General features: G+C 32.1%; 1 protein-coding gene across 1 annotated transcript; it reads right to left on the reverse strand.

Annotated features, from left to right (window-relative positions):
- Positions 1-2,180: 2,180 nt before the first annotated feature.
- LOC114261444 (oxoglutarate-dependent flavonoid 7-O-demethylase 1) lies at positions 2,181-13,243 on the reverse strand. Its single transcript, XM_028201721.2, has 4 exons — positions 13,060-13,243; positions 11,492-11,739; positions 10,071-10,395; positions 2,181-2,713 (listed from the first exon to the last, which is right to left on the reverse strand). Exons 1-4 carry the CDS (start codon positions 13,237-13,239, stop codon positions 2,447-2,449), a joined length of 1,020 nt encoding a protein of 339 aa, XP_028057522.2. The 5' UTR covers positions 13,240-13,243; the 3' UTR covers positions 2,181-2,446.
- Between the last annotated feature and the right edge of the window lie 5,605 nt (positions 13,244-18,848).

The raw sequence follows: 18,848 nt of genomic DNA on the forward strand, positions 1-18,848 counted from the left end.
GACCAAAGCAAGCTTAGGATTGGGAACAAAGCTCAAATTCCATCTTTTTACTAAGGATTTTGTGGGAAACACCTGCTTATTTTCATCTTTAGGTGATAAAAAAAAATGCCCAAGTCTTAGAGTTGGTCAAAATAGGGTGTATAATTTGTTATAATGCTTGGCCACGCTTAAGGAACGCCACCCTATGATGTACTCGAAACAATAAGAAATTTCTGATTTGTCAGCTCTAATTTGGAATTGAATGTACTAAGACTAGTTGAATTTATCCTAACACCCTTAAAAACTCATTCATAACCAATTTGAGCCTCATTAGGTCCCCACGATCCAATCATATTCTATTCTCTCTTGACTTTGCACAAGTTCAAAAAAAGATATTGCCTTCTACGTGTTATTTCATGTGTAAAAAAAATTTAAAAAAATAGCTTAGAATTTTCAAAAGTCATTCATGTTAGTCAGTAAATTTTTCAAAGAGGTTTCCAATAATATGAAAAATCTTATTTCAAACAAAATTTTAGTAGACATTTTCCAATCGCTCGACTATTTTCGACGAGAGAGGATAAAATGGTCTTTTCACAAAATCTACAAACCATAATTGGACAGAGTTTTTTATATTTTATTTTGGGCCTATTTTATTATTTAGTTTGGAATAATTTTCAAAAAAAAAATGTGGCCCAAACCAAAAATCCATTTTGAAAATATTTTTCCTCACTCAATTAGGGTTGGCAAAAAATTACAAAAAATTGCGCACAACCCTATATGGCCAAATCGGTCCTCTCCTATGGTCGAATTGAATCCGACAGCTAATTTTTCGCTATGGTAGTTTTTGACTTTTCTGCGTAGTTGCTCTTATTGGTAGTTGCTCTTATTGGTATCTAAAAATGTGCAATCCCACATCATTTTTTAGCTAAAAAATACTCTTCTAAGAGCCTATATATCCCCCTTCACCTTCAATATTTTTCGTTCAAGGTTTGAGTTCAGAAGCCCTTTTCTGAATTTAAGAGATTACTCTAAATACTTAGAGAAATCTTGGCTATCTAGCATCTTTGTGCATTGACTTGGCCATTCTAGTATAAAGTTTATGTGTTGAGTCTAGTCTCGAGCCATTCATCTAGAGATGAGTGGGAGTTCTGCCAAACAAAGAGAAAAACTTAAGGATAGCAAGGAATTCACCATTGCAGTTCTATGGTTTGAAAGGTTAGTGTTTTTCTTTCTTTTTATTAATGTTGTTCATTTTTTGTCTTTCATTTTCAGTCATATTAGGTGAGTCCTTTTGTGCAAACTTAGTTGGGATATATGGCCTTCACTTTGATGCTTATAACACCTACTAGGTCTTGTTCTTTATTGATGTTTGGTGTAAGGTTTTATCCTTGATTCTTATTCAATAAAGTTCTTTTGCCGATCAAAAAAATATATATATTGGCATATGACCCATATGCGATCAAGTCATTGTTGGCTTAGTTGCATATAGATTAGCTATCTAAAGTTTTTATTTATTTTGTATATCCCCCATGCATACTTCCAATCCTTGTCTACCCTTTTATATTTTGCTCATTCCCCTCTTTGGGCATACCTCTTATTCTAGCTCTCACATACTTTTATTTATTGATACTTGTCATGTATAAGTCTTGCCAATTTTAGATCTAAAATTATCATGACGATTAGTAGAGGTTAGGTGAGGTGGGTGCGTAAAATATTCGTATCTCGTACCTAAGCCCCATAATTGAATTCTCTGGTAATGATTGATCAGTTGCTTTTGGGAGTCATTTTACGATTCTTGGTTTTAAAACCAAGTGGAGACTCTGAGTTTGGATTATTTTTTGTTTGGATACTTAACCTATGTGGAAAAAAAATTAAAAAAAAAACTATATAGGTCAGATGATGTATTTAAGTGGGCTTCAGTTAAACTCTATAATGCGATATGAAAATTATAAGCCGATTGCGCTTATCCTCCAAGGTGGCCGGTTGCATTTACACCTACCGCTACTAGTGAATAGCAATTTACCTTTCATCTACTAACGTATACATTTTGACCCACTTAAAAGAACAAAAAGTAGAGCTCCCTTCTACAGGAGTAATTGGTTTTTTGGTGGTCGTCAATATGTGCATACGGGGTCATAAATACAGGGGTAAAATGATTAATTACTAATAGTCTAAGGGTTTTTGGTAATACTCAACATACAGACCACACAATTTTTTTATTTTATTTATTTATTTTTCTTTTTTTTTTTTTGTACATTACTTATACATAAAAAGAAATCAAACAACTAGTTTGACTGAGCAAGCTAGTTACATTTTGGGTTATCTTACACATGAAGGGAGGTTTTGTCGTTGTCACAGACATGACCTGTTATTCAGAGGTTGTGTTCCAAACCTTAATACACTACATAGTACAAACACCAATATTTTATTTTTCTTAATTTATTTTTAAGAGTACTAGTGATGGCCATCAAGCAGTGTCATCTTCTCCATTTTCAATCTTCATTTGCTCTAAGAATGACTTTCCGTTGAGCTTGCGAGAGAAAAAATATTTGTAGTACTTTTCCGTACTAATCCTTTTGAATAATGGAGGGTTTTGTGGGTTTAGAAGGCTAGCTGCAGGTCCGACCTCTGCTTCAAACTTAGGGTTGAAAAACATTGCAATGGACATTCTCTCTTTTACTGAATTCACCGTTGCTCTGTGCTCAATACTATTGTAGAGACCATTGCTCAATATCTGCAAATTGATACCATAAATCTCAATAAAATATCACATTATGTCACTTGGCAAAACGTAGAATTTTACAGACCATAGCCTGAGGAAATCCATGAAAATAGTTTAAAAATTAATTTCATACATTGTTCACTTAACTATTATATTTTTCTTACATTGATAAGAACCATCCAATATTTTTGTACAATACTTAAAGTCAATACTATTTTTCATGTATTGCCCTCGAATTTGGGTCAGATAAAATGTCATATATCGTCTAGTGGTGTCCAAGTGGCTTTTTAATTTTTTTTTTTTTTTATTTATCAAATTTTGAACAGTGGTTCGTTATTGGGCCAATTAAGAAAACTTAAGATTTGACTATTGTAATAAAATAAACACTAAATATTTTATTTTATTATTTTAAATCTTAATTTTTTAATTTGTTTTCAATTTAAACCATCAACTTATTTCCGTTAAATTTACCGACGTAAAAAGAATGTTTTAGTTATTAAACTCAATTAAAAAAATTATATTTTAAACATTTTATTTACACTTACATTAAATTTAATAACTAAAATACTTTTTTTTCTGTCCATTTTACTCAACGAAAATGGGTAGATGGTTTTAGATTGAAAACAAATTAAAATAGGGTTTAAATTAACAAAATTTAAAACTCGTAATTTATTTTGTTACAAAAGTCAAACCTTAGGGGTTTTTTAATTTTTCAAAAATAAAGTTTTAAGTACCAAATTAAAGTAAAATGTGATAAAACTAAAAATTGAAATTTGAATACTAAATACTTAATATTTGAAGTTGAATGCTTGTTTGATAAAAATATGAGTATTGAACTAAAAAAAATTATTTGAATTTGAAATATAAAATATATTATTTTAAATTTTATCTTTCAATTTTTATGTATTGTGGTAGTGAGGTGTTGGTGGTGGAGGAGGAGGAGGAGAAAGCGGCAATGTTTATGGCAATGGTGGCTATGGTGCTAATGTCAATGGTAGTGAAAATGGAGATGGAAGTAGAGATAGAGGTAGAGGTAGAGGTAGAGGTAGAGATATAGTAGTTGATGTGATAGTGGGAGGTGTAGTGGAGCCTATAGATGTGGCAAATGGACGGGTATGGGCGGATCTGTTAGAAATTGGGCGCCCATGTGGCATGACTCAAAACCCATGACCCTTTTGAACCTTATCCATGTAAGTTTGAATTTGAATTCAAACCTTATTTGGATAACCTACTCTTGATATCTATATTTATCATATCAACTAATATGAATAGATTGATATATATGGTTAGAGATCTGATTATATATTTGAATAATATATTGAAATCAGATACGTTATGTGGTTTTTACCCTCATAACATATTTTATATACTCTCTCTAACTCTCTCCCAATAAAATAACGATCGAACTTTTTTACACTGTGACTTGTGTGGGTGATACTCATATTGTGGTATTACTCCACTGCTGGGTGTTTGTTGTTCACATTTTTAAAGCATGTGATTTACCCACAAGATTCTCCACTTCAGGTTCTATCACCTAAGTCATGATCTGAAATTTTTACCCGCTGCTTTATACTTGTTTTACATTGGTATCAGAGCTTTAATGAGTATTTTTGTGCTTATTTTTATGCATTGAAATAGATGTATAATTTTATATAAATATATACACGATATATGCATGAAAATTAATAATTTTTTAAACTATCTCCGATCGACCTGAAATTTACGTATGTTGTAGTATATTTAATGTTGAATATATCTGCAAAGTTTCATGAAAATTTAACAGTTAGATTTCAAGAAAAATGGAGACCAATTTTATATTTTCGATGTAACTAAGTCACATAACGTTTTCTTAGTAAATGTGACGTGAATAGAGTTTTGGAACTCTATAAGATAAAGAATTCTAAGCATAGCACTTTATGTAGCCTAGTTAAGAATGGAGAGAAATTTCTAATATCCTAGGGACAGTGGGAGCAATGTGCCTACTAGTGGATTACTCCATTAGAGAAGAATACTTTATATTCTTTGTTGCGTAGTAGCGAATGTGAAAATTTTTCACGTCATCACTAGGTGATTGAGAGGGAAACATTCATGATTGCTCCACAAGATGATAAGGAGCCTAGGATAATGCTAAAGGCTCTAGTCCCCTGTTTTAGAAATTGGATCAACATTGCACAGTTTAAGACAAAGCCTTTGAGAATTAACCATTTCAATAATTTGGTTGACTTTCCATTATGACGCGAAACTGTTCTAAAGTTATGCACAATTTGGATAGTCATTGTTGAGACATAAGACTCGCTACATACCGAAAAGTCGCACCATTGAGAAAAGTGTAGACCATGAGAAGACTTCCTCCTGGAGAGTGAGATTATTTCGACTTAGGCCATGATTGACATAAGTTCGGACCATTGATTTGTAGACATTGTGACCCAACTTCTCGTTAGAGAATTGGATAAGTAGATCCGTAGGGATTTTACCTTCTACTTTTATGGTGAAAAGTTAGGAGCACAAAAAAGTTGCTAGTTCCAATAAATCTTTTATAGCCTAAAACAATTATCCAAATAGTGGTTCTTAGATTTCGTCAAGCCATGATAGGCCAACGATGATCGATGAAGGCCACTGAGGCGTGATCAATGGTCCAAAAAAAGTTTTTCCTTACTTAGTCATTATGAGCTAGGAATTTATAAGGTTGTCGCCACCTAGGGTGGGCGGTCCTCTGTTTTAGATATGATGGACATGGGTGATGTAATTTATATGCTTGGATGTACGATCCTTAGGGATTGTTTTGGGAGAATTCCTAGTTTGTCTTTGATGACTTACATAAGGAATATCCTATAATGATTCTAGATGCAAATTGCAAACCCATTAATTTACCTATCGGTAAAAGCTAGAGCCTTAGCTATTGAGTGAATCCTCGGATTGTTTTTGAGAGAAACAGATGACCTATATTCCTTGTGTGTTTTTTTTTTTTTTTTGTTGTAGAAGCCTGAAGTACGCTATGTGGGCATATTCAGCATAATAAGTGTTATCTTTGGTAAATGGTCAACTAAGTTGTTTAGACATTAACCTTGCTCATTAGACTGTGGATAGAATGTTTTACTAGTAGTATATTAATTTGCTCCTTGTAAGATTCAATGCGTTAGTTGAGCGCATCTTGAATGAACACAGATTGGTCACCAAAATATCTTTAGAGAGGTTATTGCGCAAGAGGTAGTGATCTTGAATCACTTCATGTGAGGCGCACATGGTGGATTCCGTTGTATATACTTATCCCAAGAGGTGCTAATAAGGCTTATGTTTAGAATCTAGAATTGTGCAAGCTGTGATCGTGTTTTTTTAAAAAAAAATCAATCACTTATTTGTTGTGAGATGTTGGAATGTTGACACTATTATGGTTTGTGTCTTAATGATTAACAAATGATGATGTCAGCAGGTAAGATTGGCTCACTCACACGAGCAATCGCCCTTGGTGCTTGGGAGCAAGTAAGGATGAGACTAGTGGTTTATTTTAATTTAGAGCCAAGAGAGGCTTAAATTATCCACTATGTATGCCGCCTTGGTTACAAACCAAGATGAGGTCGTGTTAAGGACCAAACATGGATGTTAGTATCCACTTTCCATGTTGTGCCTGTTATGATTGGCCAGATGCGAGATCTCATTTGGCGCCTGGAAAGTGAGCAAATAGAGAATTTGGATTAGGTGCTAGAAAACGACTAGACTAAGATCTGTACGGTGTATTGAGTATGATGTCACTCTTTTAAAAGAGTTACTCCACCGTAACATGTATTCATACTATATGTGATTGGCGACCGAGTAATGAGGTGAGAAAATGGATCCATGTTTCCTCACCATGTGAGTCTTACGTGTCATTATTTATATGACTTTCATTTATGTACCATATTGTGACCTTTGACTATGTTATACGGTAAGGGGTTGATGTTCTGCTACTTTGGTATATTGTCTGCGGTCATATATGATTCGTTTTTGAGGGACATCACTGAGAAATCGATCAATCCTAAACTACATGGCATGAGGGCAAAGAGAAAATCATCTAGTATTACACCACTGTTGTATATTCATTGCCGGTAACTTACACCGCTCTGCATGAGAGGTGGATTGAGTGTGAATATATTGCAAGAATTGAGAGGGTCAAACATGCTCTTTTGAGGGATTAGAGATGTTTTTTTGGACCAGTGTAATTAGATTGATCTGGGGTATATGAGATATTATTTTTAATTTGGGATTGATGTCTCTATGCTGGCTCATTTTTTAGTTTCTGGTATAGAGCTCCCACATGCAGGTGTTCTCAGCGGTCGAACGGTGCATTAGCTAATATGAGATTGTTCATTTTTCTAAGGAGATTGAGATAAGAGATGTGGCTGTGTCATGCCAACTCATGTGCGAGTGGGAGATGTTAGAAATTGGGGGCCCATGTGGCATGACCTATGACCCTTTGAACCTTATCCATGTAAATTTGAATTTGAATTCAAAACTTATTTGGATAACCTACTCTTGATAGTTATATCTATCATATGAACTGATATGGATAGATTGATATATATGATTAGATATCTGATTATATATTTGAATAATATATTGATATCAGATACATTATGTGGTTTTTACCCCATAACGTATTTTATATACTCTCTCTCTAATTATCTCCCAATAAAATAACGATCAAGCTTTTTTACACTGTGACTTGAGTGGGTGATACTCATATTGTGGTATCACTCCACTGTTGGGTGTTCGTTGTTCGCATTTTTAAAGCACGTGATTTACCTCACAAGATTCTTCGCTTCAGATTCTATCACCTAAGGTGTGATTTGAAATTTTTACCCGCTGCGTTGTACTTGTTTTACAGGATCAAAATGTGCTATGTGTTTAACGCAGCATAACCCAAACTAGCCCATTTAATAAATAGGTTTAAACGGATTGGGTTGAATTAGATACAAGTTGGACAAATAAACTCAATCAATTCATTTCCTTCATCTATTTTTTTAAAATTATTTTTATTTTTTTTAAAAATATATTTTTATTTTTTTTATATATTTTTAAAGTTATTATTATTTATTTATTATTTTTAAAATTTTTAGCTTTTTTTAATTTTTCAATTTTTTAATGACGATGATAACAGTGGCTAAGAGAAAGAGGTGGCGGCAAAGTAGTAGTGGTGGTGGTGGAATGGCGGTAGTCAAGGAGAAGGTTGTGTTGGTGGCCTGTCAGGGGCAGCGGTGGTGGAGTGGTGATGGCAGTGGCAGTGGTAGTGGAGGAGTGACAATGGTGGTAGTGGCGTGTCTGCAATGATGGTGGTGGCAGCAAAGTGGTGGTGATCGAGATGGTAGTAATGGTGATGGAGGAGGTGTTAGTGGCAGTGATGGTAGTGGTGGTGGTAGAGTGGTAATGGTGGTAGTGGAGTTGTGATAACGGTGGAGGAGTGACGATGGGGTAGAGGTGGATTGGACATAGAAGTGGTGTCCATTTGGACAAGCTTAAATGGATACCCACGTCTAACCTATGTAAACCCAATTTTAATTAGTTGACAATGAACAATCCATTTAAGCTCATTTATTGAATTGGGCTATATGGGTTTTAAATGTGAATAATTGGGTGGGTTCATGAGTTTAGATTGGGTTTGCCACCTCTAAGTAGAAGTAGACAAGTACTGATGGTGGTTATGGCAACAATGACTACAATGGTGGAGGTGGCGAGTTCTAATAGAAATTAAAAGTGGAGAGGTGGTGATAGTGATGGTGTGGTTGTAGTAGTGAAATTATAGTAATGACTGTGGTAACGATAGCAATGTTGATGAAGTTAGTAATGGTAGTAGCAGAGGTGGTAGCGGTGACAATAACTGTGGTGGTGATGTGATAGTAGTGTTGACGATAGCGGTTGCACGATGGAAGTGTATTAGTGATGATTATGACAGTAACAACAATGGGATAGTGAACAAACTTACGTACCAGCACTTACAAATTTAGTTAGAATCATATTATTTAAAATTTTTAATTTTAATTTGCATTTTAAAAAGGAAAATGCCCCGTGGCTCGAAAGTCTTCGGCTCGACTAGCTCGAAAGTACGTTTTCTCTCTCCTCTCTATCTCTTTGGCTTTTCTCTCTTCTCTTCTACTATATTCTCGAATGAAAAAAAGGATTGAAACACTCATCACTCTCACCTCTCTCTTTGCTCATCCACCTCTCTCTTTACTCATCCCTTTCATTCTACAGATCTCTCTCATCTCTCTTGTCTCTGGTAAACCTTCCCATCGCTCTTTGGTCGCAGTAGGAGGACGAACGAACAAGGACGGACGACGACGGAGCAAGACGAACAACGACGGAGGACGAACAACGACCTACGACAGCAATGGCGGACGAAGGCTTAAAAAATGTTTGATGTTTGATGTTTTCAAACAAAGTTGCTTTCATTTAAAAAAAAAAATTGGAATCAGTTCACTGATCTGTGCATAAAAAGTGGTCCATATATGTAACTTGTGAAGAAAAAAAGAACAATTCTTGAACCCGTTCAATAGGTACCGGGCACAATTCTTGAATCCCTTTGTTTTGAAAATTTAAACACTTAATTGTTTGATGTTTCCTAACAAAGTTGTTTTCATTTAAAAAAAAAAAAAAATGGAATCAGTTCACCATAGCAAAAATGTGTTTGGTAATAGCTGCCTCTCTCTCTCTCTCTGTTCTACCACACAGTGCTCTTCTCTCTCTCTATTCTATTTTTCTTTTTTTGTTCTTTTTTTTTCAAATGAAATGTCTGGGTGTGGTGACCAGCAGCAACAAGTTGAGTACAAAACTAAATTCGGGCCTCTCGAGCCATCACATTTTCGAGCTACATAGCGGCACCGTTTTAAAAAATATTTAAATTTTTTGGTGATATGAATTCTGGTTATTAATTTTCACTAATTTAGAATTGTTTGAATATCTACTATTTCTTAAACATCCTTACCTATTAATTTGTAAAAATAAGATTAGTACTATACATCTTATCTGAACATGTGGACACCTAATATGTTGATGCAATTTCCCTCTTTATTTCAAAACAAAATGGCAATTATTGTTCTATTAGGGTTATGTAAATGAAATTGTTTAGAATAAAATATAAATAATAAAATTGTCTATCTCTCTTTTAAATGAGTTAGTGGTCAATAATTCAATATGATATCAGATCAATAAAAACAAATTACAAAAGAAAGAAAGAAATAAAAAATAATAATGAAAAATAGGTGAATGATATATATATATATATATAATTCACCAAGAGGTTTGAAAATGATTGGTAGGATTTAAAAAATTTAACCGGATCAGAACAAGTAATTTGAAAGAAATATTTAATTTTGAAGAGAGAGTATGGAAAACAAACCTGTAGAGTGTCTCCTACATTAACAACAAAGGCATCTGGGAGGAAACTAACAGGAATCCAAATCCCATCTTTTTTAATTTGGAAGCCCTCAACTCCATTGACTTGCAGAAGGATGGTGATGCCGGTAGCATCGGAGTGAGGCCTCAGGCCCATCACCTTCTCTGGTTGGGGACATGGAGGATAGTATGACATTCTCACTGATTGCACTCCATCGTCAAACATCTCCTCCATCTCTCCCTTGTCAATCTTTAGAGCTTTTGCCATCAACCCAAAAGCTGTCATTGCAAGTTTTTGCAACTCTGAGATGTAAGACTCCAATGTTTCCCTACGGAAAAAAAAAAAAAAAAAAAAAAAAAAAAAAACCGTTATCCAATACATAAGCTACGTTTGGTTTCAGCCAAGAAACAGCCACTTTTTTGGATATTTGGCTATTTGGAGACTTCCAAATAAATCTTTTTTTTTTTTAAACATTTCGTCTTTAGCGACTTTTTTTTTTTCGAAATTGTCAAATTTTTTTACTTTTCTCCAATACGCTTGAGTAGGCGAATCTAAAAATTAATTTTTTTGAAAAGTTCCCAAAAATAAATTTTAAAAGTCAAAATTAGTCAAAAAGTCTCATATTTTTGTCCTTTTTTGGACTTTTTAAAAAAATTTAAAATTTTTCAGTTCATCTCGTCAAGTAAAATCTAGAAGCCTAAAATTTTTTGAATTTAAACAAAAAAAAAAATCATTAAAGACGAAAATAAGCTAACAAAAAACATTGTAACAGTTAAAATTCATCTTATTCGGTTGACAAATGAGAATGTATATATATTTTTTGAACATGATCTACCATGATCGGTAAGTGCTAAAATGTCATTTTTTTTGTTCTTTTGTTTTTGACTTTTGTTTTTTCTTTTTTTTTTTAACTTTTTTGTCTTTAGTTATATGTTTTAATTTTTAAAATTTTCAATTCTTTAGAAGGATTTAAAAAGTCAAATAAAAAAATTTAAATTTCAGAATTTTTTTTGCTAAAAAAAATACTTGACCAAAACCTTCTCAATAACAAAAGATAATTTTTTTTTGCTATTTTCCAATTGCATTAACATTTTCTTGGCCATAACTTTATTCTAAAAAGTCAATAACCAAATAGAAAAAATTACTAAAAAGGCATTTGCAAACTAGAACTTAATTCATGGTTTAATCAGAAATATTATATACCCAAAAAAATATTATGCGATTTAAAGTCACATCTCATTTTAAATCTTAAATACTTTTTTTTGTTGTTTTATATTGTGTGTTTTAAGTATACCGGTACGTGGACATATAAGAACATGCTCTTGTGTAGAAATACACACATAGATTCATTACAACGTGTGCGTGTGTTTGTGTGTGTGTGTGTGTGTGTGTGTGTGTGTGTGAGAGATAGAGAGAGAGAGGACCTAAGCGAAGAAGGGAGCTGTGGAAGTAGGTGTGCCTTCCTTCTGTGGACGGGGTTGACCACCATATAAAACCTATCTGCCCAATCAAGTTTTTCATCATCTTGCATGAGCAAGGTTTGTCCATACCCTTCAACATCACCTGGCTGTATCTTGTATTTCATCTTCTCTTCCAAAGGAAGCTTGTAGAATTCTTCAATTTCATATTTCAGTTTCTCCACTAGTAAAGAGCTAACTCCATGGTTCACTAACTACAAACATTAGCACTACCATATATTAGTCCATATATTTTCATTTTCTACACACACACATCTTGGTATGGTTCTTCTTCAAATGTAAGGGGTTGTTCTCCAAAATATTGGGTTTTTTTTCCAAGTTTAAATCTATATTTGAGAAAACTTCAGCAGTCTGTGAGATTCATCATGGATCTCGTTTTGATAATCCAAACAATTTATTTTGTAAAGTCCACCGCGTATATTATTAATAGAAAAAATTAGGTCGATCCGATTGTCGTAACATTTTCATTAGTCCATCCAGTTTTTTTGGAGACAAACATAATAAAATAAAATAAAAAAGGTTATGATTATGATGTCAACTTAATTTTTTTCATAGATAATATATATATATATATATATATATATATAGGGAGCCTTACCAAATCAACAATTCAAATAATTAAAACGGGACTCACGATAGCCCTACGAGTCGTTAAATTCTCCCAAATTCAAATTTGAAAAACTATATCAAAAGTACTTACCAAAATTATTTTCTTGTAGTACGGTCCACCTTTAGTTCTTTTGTTTTTTTCTTGGATGTTTGCATATGATTGGTCGTGGATCAGGTGCCAACTTAATTAGAATGTGTTCGTAGTAATGCTTTTCCTTACCTTTCTATTGATGTAATTTTTTTTTTTTTTTAATGTATCGGTCTTAAACTCTCTTTTTATACCAATACACTTTTTTTTGCTGTCAATCAAAAAAATTCATAGAAGGAAAATCTTGGTTCATATAGTCACCCTAAAAGCGATTTGATTGTGCAATCAACTGAACTAGCTCTACTCTTTTGGTTTTCTTTAATAATAGCTACCTTTTTTGCTCATAAAATAAAATTTAAAATAGGCTAATTTAATTAGCCAAAATTATTGTTTTTTTTTTTTTTTATCAGCAAAATAAAAGATTCATTGATGACAAAAGCAACGTAGATGCAAAATTACATCAACAAATAGGGAAAATGCACTAAGCATCATTGCTAACCTCCACAATCTCAACTAAATTGGCATCGCAAAGAAAGTATAATCATTTACAAGCACTTGATTAAAGATTGGTGAAAAGCCAATCAAGAGCAAACAAAATCCGAAAAACAGAACAAACAATCAACATAATTCTTCACCAACTCCAAACCATTGAGCTTCCAAAACAGCAGCAAAAGCAAACAATCAACATTATTGCACTTGACTAAGAGATTAATAATTTGAGGCTTGTTATCTCTCTTTATGATACAGCTTCCGATGTACTAACGAAGGCAAGATAACAAAAAATAAAATAAAATGAAGATATATGTGAGATGAAAACCTGAAAGATTCCCCATTCTTTGCAAATGGAATGCAACTTGTCTAGTTGAAAATCAGTTGCTTCACCCATAAGTAATTGTTGCATGTCAACAGTAGGGATGGTTTGGGAAGTGGCATCTTCTGAGAGAATTGGACAAGGTTCACTATCTAAATGAACATAGCGCTCTGGGATGACAAGCATGGGCTCTTTGGCAAGCTCTTGAATGGTCGGTGATGATGCCATTTGCTTTAGGTGTTACAATGGCAAACACCTAAGATAAGTATTTATAGAGGAACAATAATGAGTCACTGCATGAGATTTTTATTAAAATAGTGGGCAAATTACAAACACCCCCTCGAGTTGTGGTGAAAATACAGATTCCCCCTTAGGTTTAAAAAATTACAAATTGCTTCCTAAGGTTTATATTTCCATAACAAATTGTCTTTTGGGGTTTTTATTTTCATTCAGATTCTCCCCTAATTTGTTATGCAAATTTGACCTTCAGGGGGCAATTTGTAATTTCTCAAACCTCAGGAGGAATCTGTATTTTCACCAAATCTCGAGGGGGGTGTTTGTGATTTTCCCTAAAATAGTATATTTAGTTTTAGTTTTTTTTTTTAACAAAAAAAAAAAAAAAAAAAAAAAGAAAGAAAAAGAGATTGCTTTCGTGGCTTGAATCCAATATAAATGAGATTCATAAATACATGATGTATTGACAAATGATAGACCTTGAAGGTAGAAAGTAAGGGTGATCATCACCCTTATGATTTGAAAATATTCTTATTATACTAGTGTTTATTATTAATTATCTCCAGCTTTGTAATTAATATATGACTAAATATATTTTTTATTGTATTTTGATTTTTATTTGTAGTGTTTTGAATAAATTGTCACATTAGGTCAATTATATATAAAATAGGTTATGTACATCTTGTTACATATTTATTTGATAAATATTAAAAACAAAAATTGTGATAAATGTTACACAATTTTTTGACAAAGCTGTTACATTTTTTTTTTTTTTTTTATCAACAAAAAAGGAATCTTTATTGACGAAGAAATAAAATACAAGCGATGAAACTTACATCAATAAAGTAGGGTAGTGTATCGAGCATCATAATAAACTCAACAATCCCAACTAAGTTGGTATTGAAGAGGTTGCTCAATCATATGCTAGTACTTAGCCTAAGATTGGAGAGAGTCTAATCGAAACAGTCAAGAAAGCAAAAGAAAACAATAAAAACAACAGATCACCTCAAAGGTAAAATAATCTCCTAAGCTATAGATACACACCCAAGGCCAAAAACAGCTCTGTAGCATCAACAATCAGCAGCAACTAGCAGATATACACCCAAAGTTGTTACAATTTGTGTTTGCTGAAATAAAGTTTTATGATGTGTCATGCTTTTCTTATCCAAGTGTTACTCAGCAATTATAGATTATATCATATTTCAATTTATTGAATAACATTTCAATGGAAGTGCCATCTAAAAAAACATCCTCTATCCATCTTACAATAACGACAATTCAGAAAATTATCTTGAAAATGAGGGGGATGGTGTCGATTTAAAATTGGCGAATGCAAGTCACACCGAAAATGATTTTGGTACATAAATGCACTATATAGTTAAGAAACAAGTCAGCCAAACATTGATGTAGAACTTGAAACAGAGTAAGCAATTTGCCCACCACATCACAACAGAGCACCCATTTTGTGAGCTTCAAACCATGATCTAATTGACCTCAGTAATTCCAGAACACATCCACCTAAATTGATCACACTGAACTAAAGTCAGCAGAGAGTGGCATAACAAAGACACAGCCTGAAGGCCACAAAATACACAATGTTTGCCTTTTCCAAGAATCCATTTCCACACAAGACTAAGAAGAGCTATAATCATCCTTTGCTTTCTTTTTTCCTTCACCCAGCTTCATACTTCAACAAGAATGAAATTTTTGTCGAAAATATTTTCAGAAAAAATCAATTTAATACAAATAAATAAAAATAAAACAACAGAAGAAAGTCCTTGCAGAAGAAATTTTACAAAAGTTGGAATAAATTGTGACTGAGATTAGTATTTGAACATTGTGTTTTTAAGATAGAAATTCATAATCGCCTCTGATGCTTGGATTAATGGATGTCCCGCATAGTGGCGGACACAAGAATGCTTTGTAAGAAAGGCTAGTTATATGCATTTAGAATTGAGAGTAAAATTTTAATTATTTTATTATTGACAGAGATATCATTTATATGTTATAGACAAAGATCCACTTTTACAACCATAAAAATGAAAAAAATTAGTAAAATATGCAAATAAAATTTTAATATAGACACGTATAAAACAAAATGTATTGTATAAATAATTTTTTCACATAAGATCATCTCCAACTCGGACTCAAATCTTTTATCAAATTTAAATTTGATGAAAATTTGGTGAAAACAATGTTCCAACTATTTCACCAAATTAGTATCAAATGAAGGGAGTCTTACTTTTTTCATCAAATCAAGAGAGTGCTTAACTTTCATCAAATCTCGCAGGTGACTATTGGTAGACAACCAAATGAATGACCGGTAGACAACCAAGTGGACGATTACCCAGCCATTCTCCTAGTCGTCCTCTCGGTCGACTCGTTATTTGATGAAAATTAAAAATTTAACATTAGAACACTTGGTATCAGATAAAACTTTTAACCGAAATCTTAACTCAAATTTAATGAAAAAAAAAGAAAAAAAGAAACTTTAGAGATGCTTTAATATAGAACAAAAGAATTAAAAAAAAATATTACATATGTATTAATAATGGAGACTATATGTATATATTTGCCTTTGTATATGTAATGACATAAATGATCCAGAAAAAGAAAAAATATACAAAATTATATAATAATGTAACGGCATTAAAATATATCACTTTAAAAATTCTATATAAAATTTTTGTAATTATAATTTTTTTTTTTTTTATTGAAATTGTTTGAATACAAAAGTCCAAATTCTAAGAATCACGTATCTAACTTATCACAATTAATGGGTTTTGACTTTTGTAGTACAAGTTTTAAAATGGGTAAATAGTAGGCTTTGGATTGGGGAGCCAAGCCCTAAAATAACTTTCGTCTTTGCAGGGACCACAGCCGCCAAGCTCCCCCTCCACCCCTTAGTAGTCCTGTCGGCAGGATATAATATCACCACATAGAAATTGTATAATTTTTTAGGAAAAAGCTTCCTACCCCCAGCTGGGGGTGACACCCAGTGAGGTGTCACCCGGGGGTTGGAAGGAAAAAACAGTTTTTTTTTTTTTTTTTTTTTTTTTTTTTGATTTTCGACCAGTGGGGGCGCGCCACGTCACTGGGGGCGCCACCCCCACTGGGTGTAGGGAGCATTGTTGAATTTTTTATGGGTAAAGTAAATTAATTTATCTTATATACGATCTCTTTTATAGGAACGATAATTGATAACTTATTCTATGAGTATTTATGGAGGTTCAATTTAAATATATGAATTTTTTTTTTTTATCTGTCGGGTAAGGTAAGTGATATTTTTTTAAATATTCACAGGGATGGGTCGGAGATGGGTATCCACTAATTTTCCCATATATATATATATATATATATTTAAAATTTTTAAGATTCACAACTAAAAGCTAAATATACATTCAATCAATTTTTTATTTATTTATTTATTTAAGATTCACAACCAAAAGCTAAATATACATTCAATCTTTTTTTCTTTCTTTTTTTTAAAAAAATTTTGTTTTTTTTTTAAGGTTCACAACCTTTTTTTTTTTCCCCACAACCAAAACTAAATATACATTCAATCTTATTTTATTTTATTTAACTCAACAACAAAATCAAATACACATTAACTAACATTGTCACATTATTCTTGTCAAAATTTTATGTATATCTAGAATTTTTTAAATTTATTTAGAAAATTTCTATTCCTACAAAAAAATTCCATCTTTTTTTTAAATTTTTTTTAAATTTTATGTATCTCTTTCTCTTCTCTATTATTTGATCTTCGATAATCTGAAGGTGAGTTATTGCTCTTGTTTCCTTCTTCTTCTTCTTCTTTAAAAATTTTTATTTACATTTATAGAATGAATTTTCTAATTTCAATATCTCCTGCAATTGTTTTATTGGATTTATCTCTGATTTGATGGTAACCTTAGATTGAATTTCTCAATTTCCATCTTAACTAGCAATCACCTTAATTAAAATTTTGTACATTTTTATCTTCAATTTTCATGTTTTGGTTATATTAATTGTGCATTTTTGATCGATAGTCACAATTTTGTCACAGCTAAATTGTCGTCATCGCAAATCGCCGTTGCTGTAGTGAGAGGATGAGAGATGGTGAGAATTAGAACTCTAATTGTCAACAGAGTAGCGAAAACATATGGAGAAATTATTTTTCAATGTACCTAAAAAAAATATGGGGAAATTAGTGGGTACCCATCCCCAGTTGAAATTTAAAGAACATCACTTATCTTACTCGACAAACAAGAAGAAAGGGGAAACCCAAGTATTTGGGTTGGGTCTCCATGGATACCCACATAGTAGGTTATCCATTGCCATCCCTACTCTGTTGACAATTAGAGCTCTAATTCTCACTCTTTCTCATCCTCTCACTACAGCAACAATGATTTGCGATGACGACAATCTAGCGGTAACAAGATTGTGACTATCGATCAAAAACACACAATTAATCATAACCAAAACATGAAAATTGAAGACAAAAATGTACAAAATTTCAATTAAGGTGATCACTAGTTAAGGTGAAAATTGAAAAATTCAATCTAGGGTTACCATCAAATCAGAAAGAAATCCAATAAAACAATTGCAGGAAATATTGAAATAAGAAAATTCATTCTATAAATGCAAATAAAAATTTAAAAAAAAAAGAAAAAGAAAAAGAAGAAGATGGAAACGAGAGTAATAACTCATCTTCAGATTATCGAAGATCAATTAATAGAGAGGAAAAGGAGATACATAAAATTTAAAAAAAAATTAAAAAAGAAGATGGAATTTAGTTTGTAGGAATAGAATTTTTCTAAATAAATTTAAAAAATTCTAGATATACATAAAATTTGACAAAAATAATGTGATAATGTTAATTAATGTGTATTTGATTTTGTTGTTGAGCCAAATAAAATAAAATAAGATTGAATTTATATTTAGATTTGATTGCGAATCTTTTAAAAAAAATAAAAATTGAATGCATATTTAGCTTTGGTTAAGATTGAATTTTTCGAAATAAATTTTGAAAATTCTAGATATACAGAAAATTTGACAAGAATAATGTGACATTGTTAATTAATATGTATTTGATTTTGTTGTTGAGCCAAATAAAATAAAACTAAGATTGAATGTATATTTAGTTTTGTTGTGAATCTTTAAAAAAAAAAGAGTTGTGAACCTTAAAAAAAATAAAAATAAAAAATAAATAAAAAGAGATTGAATGTATATTTAGCTTTGGTTGTGAAAAAAAAAAATTTGTCAACCTTAAAAAAATAAAAAATTGAATGTATATTTAGCTTTGGTTGTGAATCTTAAAAATAAAAAAATAAATAAAAAAAAAGGGGGTCAAGTTGGGTTGGGAAATATCCAAACCCATTAGGAGATGGGGAGAGTAGTACCCATGGAGAATGGAGAAGGGGAATGGGAAAAAATAATTATAGGGGAATGGGGATGGAGAATTAATATCCACCCTATTAACCCCTATTGCCATCCCTACTCTTTTATATTTGACATGACGTATGAATATCAAAAAAAAAAAAAAAATTAAATAAATGGCATGAAAATTGTATTTATAA

Source organism: Camellia sinensis, chromosome 9 (genome assembly GCF_055761805.1).
Source record: "Camellia sinensis isolate YWXY chromosome 9, ASM5576180v1, whole genome shotgun sequence".
Classification (NCBI taxonomy): Eukaryota; Viridiplantae; Streptophyta; class Magnoliopsida; order Ericales; family Theaceae; genus Camellia; species Camellia sinensis.